Raw genomic sequence first — 23,016 nt, forward strand, 5'->3', positions numbered from 1 at the left:
GTCTGGAAGATCTGATGGCCTGCCAATCCCTAATTGGCTTCGAGAAATGATTGGAAGACTCGAAAACACAAAGCGAAGAAACCTGTTCGCTCATATTAGTACCATGAAATTAACTGGGGGATTTTTTCATAGCTTACAGTCCCACGAGGCGTTGGCCCTCTTGAATATTGACCGCAGCGTCCAAATCAGCTCTAACCTTATCAGGGCCTTCACGATTGCAGCTCTCCGATTTAGTTGCATCGCCAAGCTCATCTGCACTAATCATGAAATGAGTCGGAATTTTCTGGCCCGGCACTTCCATTGACACCCGACGAAAGTGTACCTTGAAGAATCGAGAGTCACCTTCAGACGCGAATCTGAAATGTCGGAGCAAGTATGGATCTGATTCGCATGAAGATCCAAAGTATTGAGCAGAGAAACCATCGGTCTGGTCCAGTGAACGTGCTGAGGTAGGAGAGGAGACAGGGGACACAGATCCATACTGAAACATTTCCGAGTCCCAGCAATCCTGTGAGTTAAGATTTGGCAAAGCAGTGTTCTCCGTTTGGTTTGGCTGGTCTACCACAGTTTGGTAACTGTTCTGGACTGAGTGTAGCTGAGTGGGAATCTCCGCTGCCTGTGTTCCAAGTATCATGTCCTCGAACTGGTGCCCATGGGAACTTTCAGCGACCGGCGCGATCATCTTCGGGACATGTTCGGTAGCCTCGTTGCTTTCTAAAAAGAATTCCAAAAATGGAGAAGGGGCTTGCGCAAAGTCTACTGACTGCAATGGCCTTTCGCGGTCAATGCGTGGGGACTTTCGCTTAGCTGGAGGTCCTTCGAATGTGCATTCAACATTGAGCTGGTTGCAGATTGCACATGGAGGCCTGGACTGAATACGACATGCACTCTTGCGTTGACGACAGACGTCACACGGCCGGTGTCTCTTGGAGCGATATGGGCGATATGTATTGTCGGGGACAGACTCTTCCCGATCATCAAAAAAATTAAGGACCATTGAAGACATGATCTTTGTCAAAGTAGGGAGATTTGCTGCAAATCTAGAAAGAGGAGAATAATGAGGTGAAGTTAAGATGCTCACGGGTCTACAGCTCCGGGGGTGCGCTAAGTGGGTCATTCGGCGACGAATGCGACCCACGCAGATACACTCAAATCATCGTACCACTGATTCTAGCCAGCTTGAACCTCAGTCAATATCTAGAGACATGTTTCGACATGTCTTTGACGGCGCGAGGTTACTCTTCATGTAATTGTGGGATCTCAGATCAGGGTGATGGTCCCGACATACCAAGCTTGAATAAGAGTGAAATTCGTCTATGTATATATGTAGCTAGCTATATGTGTAATTAACTTCTATCTTTTTTCACCCTACACCATCGTGTGAAGATAATACCAGTTTTTGATGAAAACACCGTGGTATTCCCGAAGTCACCTCATTATAACAAGGTTCCAAGGTTGTTGTTAAGTGCCACCTAATTAAGTTAGAGCTAAACCTTGGAATCTTCTTCCGGTTCCAAGGTTCCTATCCATGGACATAACCTGAGGCATGGATTGATTGGTACCGGCATCCGGGCGGTCCATGTATTTTCCGGGGGTTTTGACTCCCGATGCCGGTTTTCAACCATGTATTGTAACATACCTACGGAGTAGGTACAGTGGGACCTCCGAAGTATTGGGCGGAATTTTGTACCTCTATACGAAAGGCAGTATGGTATATGAAGGTACTGAAATGCCGCCCAATACTTCGGAGGTCCCACTGTAGCTTCTGATATTTGTAATGTAAGTACCATGTCTTATCTTCACCCAATTAAAAACAAACGTGTTCGTCTGCTTCGTTGCTGCGTGGAAATAACTATTATCCCAAGCAATATACCCAATATTAAGGGACATATATGAACCCAACTTTGAGTTTGAATACCTCACCCACAGTAGAGGACCCATGGATCATCGTTCCAATATGATTCATTGTCATCACTGTTTGAACATGTTTCCCCATCCTGTCGAGCGTGGACTCCTCTACCCCAGCGAAAGTTCTATTCTTCGGCAATCAAAGAGAATTTTTTTTGCCGCAGCCAATAAGCGCACATATTCTAACGAAGGCAGACTGGACGTCTCCCGTATACGATGATACCATTCCTTGTTCCGTGATAGAGAGTGCTTTCAAAGCTTTGTTCTTCAAAATAACACAGCCGTAGTAGCTGGAATACCTGTTGCGGCTGTGATGAATTGATATAGGGCCTCGTCGGCCTCGATGCCTGACCAGCCCGGGGAAGTGCCCATCCAACCGATGATATCGACATTCGCGTTGGTAAGGAGTCTGGCAGTATAAAGAATCGTTTCAAAACTGCCGCTAGGTATTTTAGTCGAGCCTGATATCAGAGACAGCAAATCAAGAGAAGTGAACTGTAACACCAAGGAGTTGGGAGGTAATTACTTACAACAATGGCTCAATATTGGTATTTGAGGAGGGAGTAAGGAACCCCAGGCGGATGCGTCCGGTCATCTTGAAGAATGGGGAGTTGAAGATCGGGGTACCTCTCAAGCGGATCAGATAGAAATGAAAAATCTTTTGAAAACAGACAACAGCAACAAATTCCATTTTACGCCTTTATCTACAGAATCTAAAGGATCTAAAGGTTTAAACTAGCGCTCTTATCGCCCGATTCGATTATGGTACCATTCACCGAGACCCCTTCGATCTGATTGACGGAAAGGCCTAGTCGGAACCATCTGAACAGACTGAAAATGAATTATTACTATTATGGGATCGGGGGTCGGCCAGATAGGGCCTTTAGCAAATAATTCGCCGCTCGATAACATGTTCGCCGACGTCCCACGTTGATACATCCGCTAATAGGCAATGGGGAAGCGGGGTAATATAGCAATGTGTCTATCAAACAATATCAACCCACGCGTGTCGCAAACCTTTGCTCTCTATCTTCTATCAGAACAAGTTAGGCATTCAGAGCCTCCCGTACTACGGCCGACCTCACTTCCATCTTTCCATGATGACTTCCCAAATTCCATCCCAACACAAGGCAATCGCCTACGACAAGCCAGGGACAGCTAGTGTCCAATATCTCACAGTTGACACACCACAGCCTGGAAATGGTGATGTCCTTGTGCGCATTACACACTCGGGTGTCTGCCACAGTGATTGGGGTGTGATGACCCGTAGAGAAGGAGACGTCGGGCCCCCAGCCCAAGCTGGCCAGATCGGAGGACACGAAGGCGTTGGTGATATTGTGGCGTTTGGGCCCAACACTGAACAATCTGGTTTGAAGCTTGGAGACCGCGTAGGTATCAAGTGGATGGCTCGTGTATGCGGAAGCTGCTTCCCTTGCCTAGCTAGCCGCGATGGCTGCTGCTCCAATGGGACAATATCTGGATATGGCGAACCTGGGACTTTCCAACAATATGCCCTTGCGCCTGCGAACTACGTTACCCGCATCCCTGATGAGCTCTCGAGTGAGCTGGCAGCACCGATGCTGTGTGGAGGAATCACTGTCTATGCCGCGTTGAAGAAATGTGGTGCGAAACCAGTGAGTAAAGACTACAGTTTACCACCCTTAGGAGAAATGCAAGAATCCGGGCTAATAATATTCTAGGGAGACGCAGTTGTTATTATGGGAGGAACAGGGGGACTTGGTCATCTAGCCCTTCAGATGGGAGGGCGCGGTATGGGGTTCCGAATGATTGTATTGCCCCAATGCCCTTCATATTAACACCAAAACAAGATTAACCTCTAACTTTTGTTGGCAGGCTCTCGACTACGGTGACAAGAAAGAATTTGCAGAAGAATGTGGCGCGGAGTCCTACATCGATGTCTCAAAGTACGACTACAACGATCCTCAATTCACTGTCGATGTCAAAAAGGTCACCCCTCATGAGCTCGGCGCTGCGGCCGTCATTGTATGTACTGGCGCCAATGAAGCCTACGCTGCTGCGGTATCTTTTGTGCGATTTGGGGGCACCGTGGTTTGTGTCGGAGTGCCCGAAGGTGCTCCAGTTGCGATTGCCTCCGCAGATCCCGCTACCCTTATCAGTCAGGAAATCAGTATTGTGGGGAGCGTGGTTGGAAACCGTATGGATGCTATTGAGACCATGGAGATGGCCGCTCGCGGAGTGGTAACGACCCGCGTCACTGTGCAGCCTATGTCAACCCTCATGGATATATTTGATAAGATGAACAAGCGTCAACTAAAAGGTCGCACTGTTCTGGATTTAACTGTCTAGATTGAGTGGGCTGGTTGGACTGGGAAGTAAATGCGTGAATGTTTATTTATGAATTGAGGATGGAAATCCTGGATATCTGAAGTAGAACTGTCAATTTGAGAACTGGGTTGAATATGCTACACGATATGCGTACGATGAAATGGGGCTGGATGGGAGAGGAGCGCTCGAGGATCTAAAATTACATTTTAAATTACAACACCACAAGAAATCATCCATAAAAATATCATTACAAGTCTACACATACTTCTAGCATACGCAAGAGTTGACCTTTGGAGGACAGATCTGACCATCCTATGAATCCCCAGATATCGGCCAAACGGGTGTCACCGGGGTCGCTTAAGCCGGAGTTTCCTCCCCGAACAATTGTCCCCCGAAAAGTTCCCCGTTAGCGTGTTACTCCCTAAATCACGTAAGATAGCTTTATCATTGGAAGTTATAGGGATAGATATCCTCTTTACTTAATATATTAAATAAACAAGGCTATAGTTCTACTTCCAACAAATTTCCCCTTCATCTCATCTCGTGATCATGTCGCCCATTTCAGAAGTTACTGAGCGCGCCGCAAAGATTGACATCTTTCACAACTATCAAAATTCGATCGATGGAAAATTAGTGGGCACTGAGCTCCTTAGATATGCCATCAACCCAGCTACTGGCGAGCCCAACGAGTTGGTGCCCATTTCCACGCTGCAGGATGTCAACACTGCAATGGACGCAGCACAGACTGCATTCGCCTCTTGGCGCAAGAGCGCCTACGAATTTCGCAAGGCATGTCTGTGCAAATTCATCGAGTTGGTGAAAGAGCACGGCAACGATTTCGTGACGCTCTTGACAAAGGAGCAAGGAAAACCACTCAAGTTCGCGACGATCGAATACGAAAAGACCATCGAATGCATGCAGGCATTCGCCGACCTGGAACTGAAAGAAGAGGTGGTACAGGAAGACAACGAAACACGTATAGTGTGCCGATATACACCACTGGGTGTTTCCGTAGGCATTGTTCCATGGAACTTTCCTCTCCTCCTCGCCTGCATCAAGATGGCTCCTGCAACACTAGCGGGCAATACGATTATCATCAAGCCTTCACCATTTACACCTTACTGCGGTCTGAAGCTGGTTGAATTGGCGCAACAATGTTTCCCACCGGGTGTCGTCCAGGCGCTGAGTGGTGACGACAATTTGGGGCCGTGGCTAACTGCACACCCTATCCCGGAGAAGATTTCTTTCACCGGATCGACAGCCACGGGTAAAAAGGTCATGCAGGCCGCGGCTGCAACTATGAAGCGTGTTACCTTGGAATGCGGTGGCAATGATCCAGCCATCGTCTGTTCAGACGTTGATATTGAAGAAACAGCAGAGAAGGTGAGCACGTCTCGTTTTCGTGGATTTCAGCCCCTAAAGTTGACAACTGATGATTTCTGTTAGGTCGCACACTTCTGCTTCCTGAACTCTGGCCAGATCTGCCTTGCAATCTAGCGGATTTATGTCCACGAGTCCATTTATGAAGAATTCCGAGATGCGATGGTCCGTATTATGAACACATACAAGATCGGAAATGGGGTCGACGAGGGTGTGTTCCTAGGCCCAGTACAGAACAAAATGCAGTTCGACCGGGTTCAAGGGTTCTTCGACGATATCGAGAAAGAAAATTGGTCTGTCGCGACTGGTGGCAAGAACACTGACAGGTCTTCTGGTTACTTCGTCACTCCTACTTTAATCGATAATCCCCCAGATGATAGCAGAATCGTGCAAGAGGAGCCTTTTGGTCCGATAGTACCCTTGATGATCTGGAACAACGAAGATGATGTTATTTCTCGTGCTAATGACACCCGGATGGGTCTTGGAGCTTCAGTCTGGTCAAGAGATCTCGACCAAGCAGGCCGAATTGCACGCAATGTCGAAGCTGGATCCGTATGGGTGAACACCCATTACGCGTTGCAACCCGCAGTTCCGTATGGTGGTCATAAGGAGAGTGGCATTGGGTTGGAAGCTGGAATGGGGGGCCTATTGGCGTTTTGCAATGCACAATATCTGCACCTGAAAAAATGATATTGCTTTTGCGTTCGATCAATTCTTGAGATAAACACGCAAAGCTACTTTTTGATTTCTCAATACAATGAGCCTTGATGGAATGAATTCTAAATAGTTTATCCTTTTCTAGTAGTCCTCATGGCCGCTTTGCTCCCGATTGTAAGCCCCGATTATAGGATCACTATTTACAAACAGCCAATATGTTTTATTGCCGTCGACTCTTATTGCCATTGACTCCGATTAGCCGTAAGTTGAGAATCGCATCCGAAGTTAAGTTCAGTATCAGCGGAGGCAAAACCCGTAAGATCAGGGCGAGAAGACTATGCCGGCAACTCGCTGTGCAGAAAACTACAACCTTGGAATATTTCTTCGAGTATACGCCTGATTTTACAACGATATAAAGTATTTCGACCGCTGTGGACCATGTAAGCTTTCAAACGACAAGGAGATCCCTCACACCCAGTGAAGAATCGTAGAAATGCCCTGTTTTTGTTTCCCACAGATATTATCTGCAATTAGTGGCGGTTGTCAGACCCTATTGACTAGGACCACCTGAAATTCATTCTCAGCCAATAGGCACCCAGGACTTTAGTCAACGACCGATAGGGGGAGCACCTGCGATAACGAATTGGAGGGAAATACGAGAATCCAAGGCTAAATTCGGTGGCTCAACCCGATACGGTATATAATACGATTACAAGGTATCCAGAATCAACTGTGGGGAGCAACCATATTTAACAGAAATCTAGTGGGTTGACAATGTATGGTACCATCCAGTAGCATGTAATTCCCTAAATACATACGTCAGTAAGTAAATTAACAGAACCGAGAATTTCAATGGCCATGCTGAGAAATTGTAATATGCTGGGATCAGCCTTTCCAGGTCATGTGATTCTTTAGTGCCCTAATATATTTACTTGATCCATGCCTCAGCAGCCATAGTAAGGTTGAGCCCGCAATCAAGAGGCAAGACGTAACATTGAAGTATTGGAGCTCGCTTCCAGTCCAATATAGCCGCGGTGTTTCCCTAGACCCAAAAGGATTAGTTGGATACATGATCTTCATAGCCGACCGTGTAATCGCGTACGTTGATTATATATTGACCAGCAGTCTTCTGATGTTTTCTTAGAAACTGTAGGTCCCTCAATATACGTAAACGCCAGAAGTGAATTTCCAATCTATAAAAAATTCTCCCAACACAAATTTCTTTTTGGGCAAGATAATTCCATAAATTCAATGACTTCCCCCTAACCGGTGACATGACAGTCTTCGCCAATATCCGTCCTCCGCTCCAGGCTTCCCTTCCCGTAAGACGGGATCGACTACATTTAATAAAAGTCAATCTTTCCGGCTGACATTTTCGCCGACAAAGAGTGCATGCTCAAGGACACGCCAAAATTCAGGCACGTTGAGACCTCTCGGGATTCTAACGCCCTCTGAACCAGGTGGAAGCTTCTTGGCGATACTTCGCCCAATCTGCTCGCCTTCTAAGACCAGATCGATTTCAAAGCGCTCTTCATCTCTGTAATCAAATCCAATATTTTCCACGCCTTCGCTGTCAAGGATGACCGCGACAGCAGTTGGGTCATGAAGGGGTCCGTCGAGATTTTGAGTCTTTTTGTACTCGCGTCGGAACTATTTAAGGAGATCCGTGAAAATGTCCCTCATCTTCGAGGGTTCGGAGATTTTCCTCTCCAACGGGCCATGTGACATAAGATTGAGAACCTCTTCGGTTACCAACACCAAGTGAGTAACGTCGAGTGGGAGGAGGGTCGTCTTAGCAGCCAGGGTTGGGTTAGAGAAGATGGCCCTCGAAGACTCTGGGTCACACTAGATATACAGTTAGAGGCTTGTTCTCAAAAAAAGAAAAAAGAAAAAGATGCGGTGATGAAATACATGGCAATTGAATTCAGCCCAGAGAGTAACGTTGCCGACTCGGTCTGTTTCTCCCGCCTTCTGGGCTTTTGGGGCATCATTGAATCCTCCTCCAATAGATCCACCCATTATAGTAAGCCCTTTAATGTGGTCCGCAACCTCTGGGAATAGGCTCATCAGTAGCGCTATATTGGTAAAGGATCCTAGGAGCACGAGCCAGGCCGTGCCCTTCGGTTGTGCCAGCAGAGCATCCCGCATGGCAATCACAGCGTGCTTATCGGTCTTTGGCCCGACCATCGGTTCCGGCAGATCCTCGGCGCCATCAATTCCAGACTCGCCTATGTCAAACAGTTAGTCCAAGGACTTTGAACAAGATACGTTTTGAGAGGCAATGCCAATACCGTGGACGTCAGCGGCCGGTTGAGGATGAGGGCGGCAGAATGGTTTCTCGACACCTGGGTAGACAGGCACATCTGTACGATTGAGCGCAGTCAATACACTCAGTGCATTCTTTGTTGTGCTCGACAATGAGGCATTGCCATGAATTGTGCTGATACCGAGCAGGTTGAATGCTGGGTGTTGTGCGGCAAGAATCATCGCAAACGCGTCCTGCAACTACTTAGCTGAAAGGACTATAGATCAATGGTCAACCCAAGACTTACATCGTGACCTGCACAATGTCAAATCTTTGATTAGTGCCAAATTCCCTTTTCTATTTCATGTTGCAAGTAAGGAGTTGGATGGGGACGGACCTGGATCGCAGTCAACCCAAACGGGGATATTTCCAGGCATATTGACTGATATGAAAGTGACAGTCAAGAATGTTGATTTTTTGAAGTCACGAGGGATTCACGACAGTTAAGTAAACTAGTAAAACTGAATTCATTCGAGTCAGCGTTTTAAATTTGAGCCCTGGCCCACCTCGGATGAGACTAAGGGAACCCCCGCCATCGGGGGTGATGGAGCCAAGTACATGCATACGATAAAGAGTTTCACATGAATTCCCCAGTCACTGCAACTGGGTTCTAATCGATTTGGGGAATTTATCGGCGGTCGGCCCGATCGATAAGGACAAATGGGGACTCCCAAGGTCTCCGGTTGGGGAAAGTTAGGGCAAAAATTAAAGTAAAAATACTTAGGTATATCATGGATTTTATAACCAATAAAGGAGCTCTCTCACCCAATTATCTATTGAAAAAAATACACTGTGCTACTTTCAAGTCAAAATGAGCCGATCACTCTCAGTCGATGTTTTGATTGTTGGCGGGGGACCTGTTGGCCTCCTGACGGCATACCAGCTAGCCCAAGCTGGGTGTTCCGTCCACATCGTCGATAAGGAGTCTAAATTTACCATCACTCAATACGGACGTGCAAATGCGCTGTATTCACGATCTGCTGAGTTTCTCGATCAGCTCGGTTTAGTGGATGATATCATGCAACAATGCTATATTGTTCGCCAGAGCTATACCTATGGTGAGAACGGGGAACGCATTGTTCCAGGGCGGGTCTGGAACTTTGTGGAAAATATAGAAGACACTAGGTAAATAAACCGTTCCATCTTTCTTGCTATCATTCACTCACGATATCAGATTCGACTTCGGTATCATGCTGAGACAACAATTCATCGAGAAGAGTATTCGGATCCGTTTGGAGGATGCAGGTGTTGAGCTGCACTGTCCTTGTGAGTGCGTGAACATCGAAAAGGCAGATGAGCCAGACGCAGATGGCAATTATGTTACTGCGACTTTGCGGGATATGACCACCGGAGAAGAATACACAGTGAAGAGGTTCGCATGTCGCAATAATTATCTCTTGTTCATGGATGGCTGACTGGATGAAAGTGCATACTTGGTGGGTGCCGATGGAGGAAGAAGCTTCGTCCGAAGACATCTCGGTGTGGAATTTGAGGGTGACACGACCCAAGATAAATGGATTCGAGTTGACGGCAAAGTGAAAACGGACCTTCCCACCCCGAGGGATTATGTGTAAGTTGCAAAGGCAATCTAGCCGAGAGAGGAGCTGCTAATGAGCACAGATCCATCCAAAGCGCAAACCACGGCAATATCCTTTGGGCACCCCTAGATCATGGTGTGACTCGTATTGGCTTTGTCTACAACGAGGAACAAGAGCTCAGATGCAACGGGAATCTGACAGAAGAGGTAGTGGTGCGAGAAGCAGTCGCAGCGATGAAGCCCTTCCATGTGGAATTCGAAAGCGTTGATTGGTGGACATTGTGAGTTTGGTTGATTCCATCGTTCTTTCCTTGCGGCGAACATCCTTATTGACAAGAAGTAGGTACGTTATTGGGCAGCGCGTGGCATCAACTTACCAGCCACACTCTCATATCATCCTTGTCGGTGATGCATGGTGAGACTCCCCTCAATCGTATTTAATTGACACAATACTCATTATTCCATGGATCAGCCATACCCACTCTTCCGGTGCTGCACAGGGACTCAACACCGGAATTCATGACGCTGTCAATATTGGCTGGAAGCTCGCATTGGTCGTGAAGGGGAAGGCTAAAACTGCCTTGCTCGAGACCTACAGCACAGAGCGACGCGCCGCGGCCCAACGATTGATTGCCTTTGACCGCAGAATTTCCACACTGATGGGAAATAAATGGCCCGAAGGCATGGATAAAGACTCATATGAGGACATCAATGCAGCGTTGGCGGATCTCTTTGATGAAGCGTCGGGCTATAACACCGGCCTGAAAATATCATATGAGCCTAACTTGGTCAACGTGGTGCCCATTACAGATTATACCTCTATCTGCGTTGGTGCCCGCGCACCAGATGTTGGTCTTTTCAAGCCGGGGGTTGTCCAACCAATTCGTTTACAGTCTGCTACCCCCAACTGCGCCTGTTTCTACCTTGTTACATTTACAGGCGATCCTCGGATGACTCTACCACAGCTTTCTGCGGTCTCTATAACCTTGAACAGCGCTGAGCCTTTCAATTTTGTTTTTTCTCCGGATACGGTGAAACTGGTTACTATCGTTTCCGCTGATCCAAAACTCAGCGTCGAAGAGGGACTAGGAGTACCAGCATTTGGCACAGTCTATATGGATGACAAGAGACGGGCTCACTCTCGCTATGGGATCAATCTCCGATATGGAGCTCTTCTTGTCTTGCGGCCAGATGGACACCTAGGCTTTGCGGCGGAACTGAGTGTTGCTGGACTTGAGGCTGTGAAGGCGTATTTGAGCAAGTTTCTCATCAGCGATGGGGATTCTTCAAAGGCTCCCTGAAAACACAGAAGATCAATTCGTAGTGACGCTTAATTGAAGACCACTTTTCAAACCTCCAAATCGCTACCAAAAAAATATACCAATGATTAGCTCTAGTATTCTCTAGTAACAGCAGAATTTCCTGTTTTTTTGATAATCTAATAGTGTCCCAGTCGCGAGTAATCTTGTGTCATCCGGCTTTGTTTTTAACGGACAGTTTTAGTAACAGGCACTGGAATATGGATCTATCACCCTTATCCCCGAGATTATAGGTGCCTATCATCCACAATTGTTCTCATACACTAGTGTCAGCAACCCACCTGGCAGAGCATGTAGTTAACTGTGGTAAAGCGGCTATACTCCCCCGCCGGCCTCCTGTCCCGGTGTCTCGGGGAAAGCAGGAAATAGGCGGAACGACGGCCAACTCAATTAGTGCACGATAGTCTCCTTGTTGCCCGGCGTTGCACTCGGCCTGCCATCACTTAGGGCCACCCTTATCTCTGAAGATGGACCATCCTTAATAAATTTATAACTATTTCTTGCTTATCTAGGTGAAAGTCGTGCAGTATTTCCTTCCTTCGCGAGCCCACGACATTATTCCTGGAAATCGAGCAGCATGCAGTCCGTCCAACCGTCCGCCTGGGCTTCAGTTCAGCATTCTTCTAAATGGGGACAACTAGAACAAGACAGCTATGTTGGTCTTTGTCGTGAATCTCTAACTGATTCGGATCGTGACGTGCGGGACTGGTTCGTCTCGGAGGCAAAGACCTTAGGATGCGAGGTGAAAGTGGATGAGATGGGCAACATCTTTGCCATTTTACAAGGTCAAAATAATACCATTGCCCCTATTGGAATGGGCAGTCACTTGGATACACAGCCAGCCGGTTCGTTGTTCCCTTTTTTCTCAATTTACCATCGTTTTTGACTCATGTTCACCTGACCAGGAGGACGATTTGATGGAGTTCTGGGAGTTGTGGCAGCGCTAGAAGTTCTGCGGACTATCAAGCACAGCAAAATTAAAACTTATGCTCCTTTGGCGGCAATTGACTGGACCAATGAGTAAGTCCATTACACGCACAGATACGGTTGATTACTTGTCGCTAACAAGTGCACAAGAGAGGGATCCCGTTTTCCCAAGATGTGTACCGGGTCCGGTGTGTGGTCAGAGGCCGAACTCATCTCGGAAGCTCATGATCTAGCAGATCTGAGCGATTCGAGTGTGACCATGGCTAGTGAGCTGCGAAGAATTAACTACCTAGGTACCACACCCTGCTCTTACCAAAAGAACCCGTTATCTGCTCATTTTGAGCTTCACATCGAGCAAGGGAGCAAACTCGAGCAGCAGGGTCAGAAGCTGGCCGTTGTCAAGGGCGTACAAGGCATGCGTTGGTACCAGATTCGATGCAAGGGTCGTGAGGCTCATGCGGGTGCTATGCCCATGGCCAGTCGAGCAGACGCTCTTGTAGCATTGGCCAAATTTGCAGTCAAAGTGGAGGAATTGTCTTTGCGCAAGTCCGCATTTGGGACAGGGGGAGTGTTCAAAACCGGGACTAGCAGCCCTAACACGGTTCCTGGAAGCGCATTCTGCACATTGGACCTGCGTCACTTGAGTGAAGAGGTTTTGGACAAAATTGAGGGTGACCTACGCTCATACTTACAGAAAGTGGAAAGCGACCGAGAGGGGCTCAGCATTGAAATGGAACAAACCTGGGGGAAAAAGGGCGTGGAGTTTGATCCTGTGACATTGAGGTGTGTGCGGGACGCCCTAAAGAATGTCGCTGGCCAATCTATGGTGGATGAATTTGAAAGTTGTGCTGGTCATGACAGCGCAGAGACGGCAAAGGTGACGCCAACAGCTATGATATTTACCCCTTCCAAGGATGGCATCAGCCACAACCCGTCAGAGTTCACCTCTGAAGAAGACTGGTATGTTTATAATCCCTATCATCTAATATGGCAGCTAATCATCAAAATTCCTGTTGTAGTGACCTTGGAGCTAAAGCACTGATGCAGGCAGTCTTGCTATATGATGCTCATTTGCGCCAACAAGACGAAGAAATTTCTGCGTGACTGTCTGCTCAGGTCTTTCCGGGAAGTCAAATGGAAAGAGATATATCTGGTGGAACTTTCAAAACGTTATAGCACAAATTAAGCGACTTAGAATAAAATTATATCACCTTGATTATTTCTTACATTGCTAGGAAACCAACCGCTTTTTAAAATCATCATTCGCAAACATATTCATATTAGTCAATAAGAAACTTGTTTTCTCTGACGGTCAGAGCTTACGCTCTTCAATCCCTGCATGTAATCAAACGATATTATCCCATTTCACCTCACTAAAAGAAAAGACAGAAGACATAGAGAAAAAAGTACCCAAGGGTGTACAATATCTATGAAACAAATATTAACAGAAATAGTGACATTAAATGATCTTGTAATCTTGTTCACCAAAGGAGTAGTGTATAAATCAAATTGAATGAATCATTCTCAGCATATTCTCGGCTATTCTAAAATTTCGAGACATCCCAAGGAGATAGGTCCTCACAAAAGGCACTAGCTGTGCGATTCTGAAATTGACCGAAGCCTTTGCTGCCAACAATACCTCCATTATCCCGATCCCACATCACTTCCCCTCGTGAAATGGTATACCGAGGCCATTGGGATACTTCATGACCCTCAAATGGGGTATAATCAACGGCGTGATGCAACGACGAGTTGGTGATAGGGAACGGGTCCAATTTCGGGTACCAAATAACCAAATCAGCATCAGAGATACCAGGAATGAGAGCACCCTTTCGCGGGTACAACCCGTATAGTTTAGCAGGATTGGTGCTCGTCAGCTCAACAAACCGCTCTGGACGGAGGCGGTTCTCACTGAACACCAAAGATAGTCGCGTCTCCACACCTGGGCATCCATTGGGGATGTGCTGGAAACGTCCAAGCGGCGCATCTTCGGTGATTGCAGATTTCTTGCCATATTCTGCATTATCATACAGGAATGGGCAATGGTCGGAAGAAAGGATAGTAAATGTTCCATTCTTCAGCCCTCCCAATATAGCCTCCAAATCTTCCGGCCCATCACGAGGGGGAGGCGAGCAGACACACTTGGCCCCTTCGAATCCATCCTGGTCGAGGCTCTTCCGGGTCAGAAATAGATATTGTGGGTAGGTTTCTCCATAGACTGGGAGACCGCGTGTCTGTGCATCTCTAATGGACCTGGCTGCCTCTTGAGATGATACATGGACGATCAGAATTGGAGCCCCAATGAGCTGGCCAAGAGAGATAGCTCTGTTTGTGGCCTCACTCTCTAGCAGAGGTGGACGAGAAGTAGCATGGTACTTCGGCGCAATCAGCCCTTGCGCCTCCAATTTCTCCGTCATCCAAGACAGCATGTCCCCGTTTTCGGCATGGACCATTGTAGTGATGCCACAGAACCGCGCTTGCAAAAGAACATCTAGGATCTCCCTATCCCGCAATTGGAGGGACTCATAAGTCATGTAGATCTTCACAGACGAAATGCCACGTTCTCGCAGAACAGGGAATTCATCGAGTGCCTGTTGTGTTGGGTTTGAGACGATGATATGCAAAGAGTAGTCACAGTAGGCATTGCCAGCGGCCTTCTTGTGGGCATCATCCAGCACACCTAGTAGTGATGGGTTTGTCTTCTCCTGCGGAGCAAATGCTATCACGGTAGTTGTGCCACCCGCTATGGCAGACCGAGTTCCTAAATTGATCCTGGTATCAACAGCAGGTCCATTAATGGTGAAAGCCAAAATACAGTGCCTACCTGTGGTGTAATCATCAATGCTTTTACCTTTGCCAAATAGCTCCGGTTCTGCAAGGTGAACATGCGCGTCCACTCCCCCGGGCTATGATTGCCGAATTAGAAAATCAGAAAACATATCATCCCGGGTAAATGTGTGTCATACCGTAACATATGCTCCCTCGGCGTCGATCACACGTGAAGCAGGAACGTTTGCTAAAGAAAGAGCTGGTGCAAGCATATGAATTTTCCCATCCTTGATACCAATGTCATATCGGCCAATGTCAGCAGCTGTAACAACAGTGCCATTCAATACAATACAATCAAACTCGTTCTCGACGGACGACATGACGGATTGTACAGTTGAAACACCTGTGTTCGGAGAAGTGAGTTTCGAACGTTGCTCCAATTTTTCAACTTGCGTTTACTCTATTCATCTTGAAGACCGAAACAGTCATTTATGCCAATCGAATGTATTGACTTGGTGGATCAAAGAATATCGCCGGGCGATAGGGCTTGGAAGTTCATTGGCCAGGGACTTTGAGGTATCGGAAGGAAATAATACGGTATTCGACTCTTCCGATCTACATACAAATCGATCACAACCTCCCAAGATAGTTACCTATCTAACCTGTAATTTACCCAAAAAAAAAAGACAAGGGAGCATCTTATCCAGGTGTACTCCGTACGGAGTAGTAAAATTGTGACAGAAATAAAGACTAATAGTAAATAGTAAATAGTAGAAAGTAGCCCTAGGGGCACAGCAAATAACCAATGCTAGCATTCTTAGTAATTTCTTACCTATATTTATATTTAAACCAATCTTGGAAAGACTAGTTATATTCTTCTATTGCTTAATTTCTAGGCAATAATCATCTATTTAGTCTGCAAACAATGTCTTAAGACTAATATGGCCCCATCCAAGAAAATCCCAATATTTACTTTCCAAGTTAGAAATCAATTTTCTAACGAAAACCATCAAGATTTGTATAGATATTTCAGATTAGCTCATGTTCGCCGACGGGGGTGGGTTGCGATTATGGCGGGGAACGGGCGTTTCCAGAACCCCGTCGGCCAGTTGAGTCCTAAGGGATAGCGAGTGTGTCTATCCTAGGGAGCTATGAAGTAGAACAATATATATTGCTCACTTTTCTGTTTGAAAGAACGCCCTTACAGTGGTTCAGACTTGAGTGTTCAGCATTATCCTTGTATCTCTCTAGGCTTCTGTGACACTAACCTACTTCATTGTCAAGATAAAAGTGATTGAAGAATCAACAAAAATGGCAGTCATCGATAAGAGACCTGTCTTCTTCTTTGATATCGATAATTGTGTATGTTTCAAAGAATTTATTAGTATTTTACCGGGTCGCTAACAAGTCATGTCTCTAAAAAGCTTTATCCCCGATGTGAGTGTTCAGCATTCCGCGGACCAAATCAAGAGTGAAAATATTCTAGTAATTGACATACAGTGATATAGCGTCCAATATCCACGATGAGATGTTTAAAATGATCAGTGAGATCTACCTTTCGGACATTTCTTTTTGTTGAAGACAATATTAACTTGTATAAAGCGCAGTTCATTAGCAAACACCTCGCCCTTGATTCTCAAGAAGCGACTGTGCTCCAGGAAAGATACTACAATGACTATGGTCTGGCTCTTGAAGGTCTCACTCGCCATCATAAAATCGATCCAATGGTTTTCAATCATGAAGTCGATGACGCGCTTCCCCTCGATTCCATCTTGCGACCAAGCCCAACGCTCCGAGCATTGCTCTTGAGACTTGACCGAAGCAAAGTCAAGCCATGGCTACTTACGAATGCTTATATCAGTCATGCGGCACGCGTCCTGAAGTTGCTCGGCATCGATGATCTGTTCGAAGGAATCACCTACTGCGACTATGGAAGTTTGCCACTTGTGTGCAAACCAAGTCAGGCCATGTATATAAAGGCTGAAAAAGATGCAGGAGCACCAGGCCCGGAACAATGCTATTTTGTTGGTGTGTATCCTCTAGAATGGATCCACCACTCGCAGTGCCTCCCTTACTGATCTTTCTTACCTTACAGATGATTCGTACCTGAATTGCAAACATGCACACAGCCGAGGGTGGAATACGGCTCATCTCGTCGAGCCTGGCCTCGAAGCTCCTCAAGTTCCAGCTTCCAAGTATTTGATCTCCACTCTTGAAGAGCTTTCGGTTCATTTTTGCCATCTTTTTAAGCCATGAATTGTGAATAAAGTGGGCTACTGTAAAATGTACGTCTACACTCAACTGGACTTATCGTGGTTGGATGCAGCTATTTACAATTTTCTGTCAGATTGCGAGGCGAATCTACTGAATTACACCAATTTTATTCTTTCCTCGTCTAGTTACTGTGTGTTTCAAGGCAACCAAAGAGGGCCAACACTACATCACCAAAACATTCTAGTGAGGGCAGCATCTATATGCGGTCGTTTATATATGTCAAATCATTTGCTTTCTATGCCCTTCAGAGTAGCGGGTCACTGTAAATATTGTTAAATCTACCTACTTACTTAGACCCCCCATAATTAAAACCCCCCTACTTCCGTCTTCTACACATATGACCCAGCCCTTGCCAAGCAGCATTTATAGCCGCCCTAAATCCATCCATATCCATCTGTGAAGATAAGATAAAGCCGATTCAATCACGTGCCATTCATCCGTGGGCTGCCACCACGCATGTGACTTTAGATAGCTGCCTGAGGCGCCACGCCATTTCCCCCCTTCTTTATGTCATCATAGCTATCGGGAGGTCTGGGGAATGATCACAGCTCTTGGTGACTGTTATCACGAGGACTAGGCCTGGAGGTCAGATGCATACTTCTTTATAAGCTGGTACAAACACCTTAATCAGGGGCCTACCCATTTCCAACCCTATAACATTCAGCCTGCTGTATTGGTAGTGATCCTCATTTCTCCGCATCATCAAGCGCCGCTGGATGGCATTTCATCACCACCATCACTGGCTTCTGAAGCTGTTGCCATGAGTGGTCTGACTATAGCCTTTAGTCTGATCCAAAATGATGTCCTCTAACATATTATCACGGTTCCTACCACCAACGGGCTCGCCATCGGTCTACGAGACTATTCGCCAACATGACGCCGGGTCCGAATACTCTGATCTCGAAGAACGTGCAGGCTTGGTCATAGAAGACCAACAAGAACAATTTAGTGACCGGGAACTGGAGGATGCACTAGCGGATGCACAAGACAGTGAAATAATCAGCCCCAGCACTGCACTGCTTGGCCGAGCACGGTCGGGGAAGGCACCTGAACAGCGAGCTTCTCCATCTGGCACCCGCCGTCGCAAGTTGTCCCAGCCTCGGTGGATGGCACAAGAATTGCCACTTGGCTATGAGCTTGATGATCACGATGAAGATGTCCCTCAATCTCTGCTGGTGGAAGGTCATCACGAAGATCTGAAATCACAGTTGCCTCCTCCTCCCCGGTCTCATAATCGTTCGAATCGACGAAAAACCCCCAGTTCTGGGCCATCCTTACAACCTACTGGAGCCCGCTGGAATGAACCAGCAGCCCGTCAACCACCTCCCAGTGAAAGCGGCCATCCAATAGGGAGATGGTTCACCGGCCAACACCCGGGTCTTGCCAATGTTGATCCCAAGAAGAAAGCAATGTGGCGGTGGGCAAACGTCGAGGACCTGGATAACTTCTTAAAGGATGTCTACATATACTTCTTAGGGAACGGAATTTGGTCTATTCTGCTGACCCGGGTGCTGAACCTCTTGTAAGTTCATGAAAATCCCCTCCCAAAGAACCGTAGGAGAAGCTGACAATACATACAGGACATTTGCTTTCGTTGTTGGTTTCTCTACATTTTTGACCAACTGCATTGATTACACTAAAGTCCGGCGGAGCAAGACTCTGGATGATATTCTTGTGCCCCAATGTACAGCGAATATGTCCGGGTCGTCTACATTTTTGCTATGGCTCTTTAGCTTCTTCTGGATTGGGAAGCTTTTCCAGTACCTGCTAGACATTCGCAGGCTCAAACATCTGCATGACTTCTATCTCCACCTTCTCGGCGTTTCAGATGCCGAGGTCCAGACGATTTCCTGGCAAGAAGTGGTCAGTCGACTGATGGCGTTGAGAGACTCAAATCCATCTACCGCGGCCGCGGTTTCTACCAAGCATCGAAGATTCTTAGGCAGCCAGTCAAAGCAGCGAATGGACGCTCACGACATTGCCAACCGCCTAATGCGCAAGGAGAACTACATGATCGCGCTTGTAAACAAGGATATTTTGGACCTCACTCTCCCTATTCCATTCCTCAAAAATCGACAACTCTTCTCCCGGACCATGGAATGGAATCTCAATCTTTGCGTCATGGATTATGTCTTTAATGAGCAAGGCCAACTGCGAACCCTGTTCCTCAAGGACACGCATCGAAGAGCGCTAAGTGATGGGTTACGTCGGCGGTTTGTTTTCGCTGGCGTCATGAATATTTTCGTAGCGCCCTTTATTGTGGTCTATTTTATGATGCACTACTTCTTCCGCTACTTCAACGAGTTCAAGAAGAACCCGGGCCAAATCGGTTCCCGTCAATACACACCTATGGCAGAATGGAAATTTCGCGAGTTCAATGAGCTTTGGCATCTCTTTGAGCGTCGAATCAACATGTCTTATCCATTCGCCAGTCGCTATGTTGACCAATTTCCCAAGGATAAGACCGTCCAAGTGGCACGGTTCGTTGCTTTTATCTCTGGGGCCCTTGCTTCAGTGTTGGCTCTTGCCTCGGTGATAGATCCAGAGCTCTTCCTTGGGTTTGAAATTACTCCCGACCGGACTGTGCTATTCTATCTTGGTATTTTCGGTACAGTCTGGGCTTTTGCGCGAGGGCTGGCACCCGAAGAGACCGATGTCTTCGACCCTGAGTATGCACTCCTCGAGCTGATCGATTTTACACATTACTTCCCGTCCGGATGGAAGGGACGTTTGCATAGCGATGACGTCCGGAAAGAATTCGCAATCCTCTATCAAATGAAAATTGTGATATTCTTGGAAGAGATCTTGAGTATGATCTTTACTCCATTTGTCCTGTGGTTCAGCTTGCCCAAATGCAGTGACCGTCTCATTGACTTCTTCCGGGAGTTCACCGTGCACGTTGACGGTGTAGGCTATCTTTGCTCTTTTGCCGTCTTTGATTTCAAGAAGGGCACCAATGTGCTCTCCCAAGCTGGACCCGCGCGTCGGAACCCTGGCAAACAGGATCTGCGCACTGATTACTTCTCAACTAAAGACGGCAAAATGCTTGCTTCCTACTATGGCTTCTTGGACAACTACGGTACCACCAATCAACCTACCAGCCGGCGACCATTCCACCCACCACCAACCTTACCAACCCTCGGCTCGCCCACTGCGGCCGAGTTTGGTGCTCTCCATGATCGCCTTGACCATCTCCAGACACGCACTGGGCCGACCTCCGGTATGCCGTTCGGCCCTCAATCAATGATGGGCGCCTCTAAACTAAGGCAAATGGGAGGATTCGATCACCGCTCTCCTGCCCCGTCCATGCTCCTTGACCCGCACCACCAACCCTCGACCATTGGGTTCCGCGCCGCAGCCAGAACCACCCCCCAGCAGCAGCAGCGCTCCCGGCTCGGGCGTTCCAAGCACCCATCTACGGATACTATCGACGACGAGGAAGAACCATCATCACAAGACGGCCATGATTCAACAACGCGGCAGTCCGGTGCTCGTGCCGGTACTTCCAGTGCAGGTGCAGGCACTAGTGACAGTAACCTCGGAGATTCTTGGCGCATGAACCCACCCAGCAGGGACGAGGGTGACCCCGCTGAGGGCGATGAAGGCGAAAATATTGACGCCATCGCTGGCGGGGGCGGTGTTTTGGGCTTAATTCAGCAGTTCCAGAAAGCGAACACCGAAGGCAGGCGGACAAATGTGGGGATCTAGATATCCACTCGCCTACGCAAGTTCTAGGATAGTGGTATTTGGGAGATCATGGCTTATATGCTTCAGACACGATATATGACCATTTCATGCGGAGTTCAGTCTCTTCTAGCGAACATTTTATATTGCTCTATCTTGTCTGTTATGATGTAGGTAGTATGTTGGTCGTCCTAAGTACACAGATAAATATAGAAATACCTGCAGGATGGCCGCATGCACCCATGCACATCAGGCGCTTATATTCACCATTCACCACCGATATGTCTTGAGCACCTGTATGAACTTGATTTGCCGCTGTACCCCTCCTTCGCTCTTTCCCTCCTTTCCTTCTTTCCCTCTTTCCTGTTTACACTATTACTCTCAACGCACCTTGCTCTTCCACTTTGCCCATAAGCCACGTTCATATCCACAAGACACAAACTAGCTGCTACTCTGAAACAAGATGCTCGACTTCATCTACGGCTGTATCTCAGGAAGATCAGCGAGAAGGCCACACCCTTCCACCGACCCCCGATCCCCGGAGTCCATCGCTTCTGCTATTGTCACCAAGATCCTCAATGCCGACGAGCCCTACTCGCTCCACAAAGAACTGAACGAGGAATTCTCCACCGATAACTGGACCGACGCCATAGCACAAGCTATCCTCCGTGGCTTAGAGAATGCAATCCAATCCGGTGCGGACATGGCACGAGCTGCGTCTGACGCTGCAACCCAAAGCAGAAACGCTGCTGTCGACTTTGCAACGGACCATCCTGTGTACGCTACTCTGATTGCATTGGGCATTCTGGCGTTGTTGACACCGTGGGCTCTTGAAGTCCTTGGGTTTGGGGAGTTGGGTCCAATTGAGGGCTCGTTTGCAGCTGCATGGCAAAGAACACATGCTGGATATGTGCCTAGGAATGCTTTGTTTGGCTACTTCCAGAGACTGGGGATGAAACGGCACTGGGCTTAAAGGTCTACCTGAGTATGGTACTCCTGACGGAAATTGGCTTTTTTCCCCCATATGTATTGACAACTGGAAAGTCAAGTGATGCGAACGAGGAGTCGTTTTGGACTTCTATGGAACAGTCAATATCCCAGTCGGAGTGCTTGATTCGAGTGATGAAGCTGTTGAGCCAATGTAAAGGACGAGGGTGAAGTAGATATGTCCATAGGGCCCCCATTGATATGTCTGCCATAACTCATCACACAAGTGCCGACATGCGTCACAACCCATATACTATGAATATATGCAATTAGGTTTAGCTGTCATACCTAGATAGTTAGTAACCTGACTAGACAACATTTTCATGGATTGGTCATCTCCCTATAGTATGGCGGATATATTGTAGGAACATGGGTGGCTGAAACCCAAGCTCCACATGGCTCATATATATTTAGTCAAAGTTGACCGTGCTCTTGGATCTTTGCATATTCTAAGAATAGCAATGTTAGTCTATGGAGTTGTTCTTCTAACCCCTTCGGGGACCCTGGGGCCGACAGTATCCACATGTTAGTTGGTCGATTCATGATGCTGTATCAAGATAATTATAGATAAATATCGTGTATAGGGTATCTTTTCCTCGGTATACATCGAAGCTCCACGGCATGCGATTGTAATCGTACGGAGTATTTAACGGAGTGTTATGTATCCCCGTCGGCTGCATAATGCAGGGGTTACTCGCACACCAATACGAGATGAGCCCTGTGGACCACATTTGGAACAGAGGCAGCACTTTCATATGAGCTAGCGGAAGAGTCGATTGATGATAGGCCAATTTGAAGACCCTTGCGGGTTGCATGCATTTAATTCAGTCACTGTCCGGAATCTGGGGCCAATGATCGGCGTTGAATAGCCTTGGAAATCCGCCCTAAAAAAATGGCGTCTGGGCTGTGATCCCCACTATGTTTGAGGCCAGAGAACCGCGGCTTTCCAGGGCGTTGTGGAA

The 23,016-nt window shown here is 47.3% G+C and overlaps 9 protein-coding genes across 9 annotated transcripts; 6 read left to right on the plus strand and 3 right to left on the minus strand.

The window, feature by feature from the left end:
* Positions 1 to 133: 133 nt before the first annotated feature.
* Positions 134 to 1,006, minus strand: PEX2_104750 (Zn(II)2Cys6 transcription factor domain-containing protein; the record flags this gene model as incomplete). The annotated part of the gene is made up of 1 exon (XM_016747744.1): positions 134 to 1,006. The coding sequence occupies one exon, from the start codon at positions 1,004 to 1,006 to the stop codon at positions 134 to 136; it is 873 nt and encodes a 290-aa protein (XP_016593231.1).
* A 2,002-nt stretch (positions 1,007 to 3,008) lies between these two features.
* Positions 3,009 to 4,236, plus strand: PEX2_104760 (zinc-dependent alcohol dehydrogenase; the record flags this gene model as incomplete). Its single annotated transcript, XM_016747745.1, has 3 exons — positions 3,009 to 3,542; positions 3,609 to 3,698; positions 3,763 to 4,236. 3 exons carry the CDS (start codon positions 3,009 to 3,011, stop codon positions 4,234 to 4,236), a joined length of 1,098 nt encoding a protein of 365 aa, XP_016593232.1.
* Positions 4,237 to 4,764: 528 nt separating this feature from the next.
* Positions 4,765 to 6,285, plus strand: PEX2_104770 (aldehyde dehydrogenase family protein; the record flags this gene model as incomplete). Its single annotated transcript, XM_016747746.1, has 2 exons — positions 4,765 to 5,598; positions 5,713 to 6,285. 2 exons carry the CDS (start codon positions 4,765 to 4,767, stop codon positions 6,283 to 6,285), a joined length of 1,407 nt encoding a protein of 468 aa, XP_016593233.1.
* A 1,320-nt stretch (positions 6,286 to 7,605) lies between these two features.
* PEX2_104780 (Inosine/uridine-preferring nucleoside hydrolase) lies at positions 7,606 to 8,934 on the minus strand (the record flags this gene model as incomplete). The annotated part of the gene is made up of 6 exons (XM_016747747.1): positions 7,606 to 7,902; positions 8,005 to 8,097; positions 8,164 to 8,480; positions 8,544 to 8,751; positions 8,805 to 8,812; positions 8,895 to 8,934. 6 exons carry the CDS (start codon positions 8,932 to 8,934, stop codon positions 7,606 to 7,608), a joined length of 963 nt encoding a protein of 320 aa, XP_016593234.1.
* A 434-nt stretch (positions 8,935 to 9,368) lies between these two features.
* On the plus strand, positions 9,369 to 11,395 carry PEX2_104790 (Monooxygenase, FAD-binding; the record flags this gene model as incomplete). Its single annotated transcript, XM_016747748.1, has 6 exons — positions 9,369 to 9,682; positions 9,732 to 9,929; positions 9,984 to 10,127; positions 10,178 to 10,375; positions 10,438 to 10,509; positions 10,567 to 11,395. 6 exons carry the CDS (start codon positions 9,369 to 9,371, stop codon positions 11,393 to 11,395), a joined length of 1,755 nt encoding a protein of 584 aa, XP_016593235.1.
* A 595-nt stretch (positions 11,396 to 11,990) lies between these two features.
* PEX2_104800 (M20 family metallo-hydrolase) lies at positions 11,991 to 13,444 on the plus strand (the record flags this gene model as incomplete). The annotated part of the gene is made up of 4 exons (XM_016747749.1): positions 11,991 to 12,258; positions 12,319 to 12,433; positions 12,491 to 13,300; positions 13,360 to 13,444. 4 exons carry the CDS (start codon positions 11,991 to 11,993, stop codon positions 13,442 to 13,444), a joined length of 1,278 nt encoding a protein of 425 aa, XP_016593236.1.
* A 440-nt stretch (positions 13,445 to 13,884) lies between these two features.
* PEX2_104810 (hydantoinase/dihydropyrimidinase family protein) lies at positions 13,885 to 15,489 on the minus strand (the record flags this gene model as incomplete). The annotated part of the gene is made up of 3 exons (XM_016747750.1): positions 13,885 to 15,101; positions 15,165 to 15,246; positions 15,307 to 15,489. 3 exons carry the CDS (start codon positions 15,487 to 15,489, stop codon positions 13,885 to 13,887), a joined length of 1,482 nt encoding a protein of 493 aa, XP_016593237.1.
* Positions 15,490 to 18,180: 2,691 nt separating this feature from the next.
* On the plus strand, positions 18,181 to 21,091 carry atgI (autophagy protein ATG9; the record flags this gene model as incomplete). Its single annotated transcript, XM_016747751.1, has 2 exons — positions 18,181 to 18,905; positions 18,964 to 21,091. The coding sequence occupies 2 exons, from the start codon at positions 18,181 to 18,183 to the stop codon at positions 21,089 to 21,091; spliced, it is 2,853 nt and encodes a 950-aa protein (XP_016593238.1).
* Positions 21,092 to 21,530: 439 nt separating this feature from the next.
* PEX2_104830 (uncharacterized protein) lies at positions 21,531 to 22,040 on the plus strand (the record flags this gene model as incomplete). Its single annotated transcript, XM_016747752.1, has 1 exon — positions 21,531 to 22,040. The coding sequence occupies one exon, from the start codon at positions 21,531 to 21,533 to the stop codon at positions 22,038 to 22,040; it is 510 nt and encodes a 169-aa protein (XP_016593239.1).
* Between the last annotated feature and the right edge of the window lie 976 nt (positions 22,041 to 23,016).

This window comes from Penicillium expansum, assembly GCF_000769745.1.
Source record: "Penicillium expansum strain MD-8 chromosome Unknown contig362, whole genome shotgun sequence".
Taxonomy (NCBI): domain Eukaryota; kingdom Fungi; phylum Ascomycota; class Eurotiomycetes; order Eurotiales; family Aspergillaceae; genus Penicillium; species Penicillium expansum.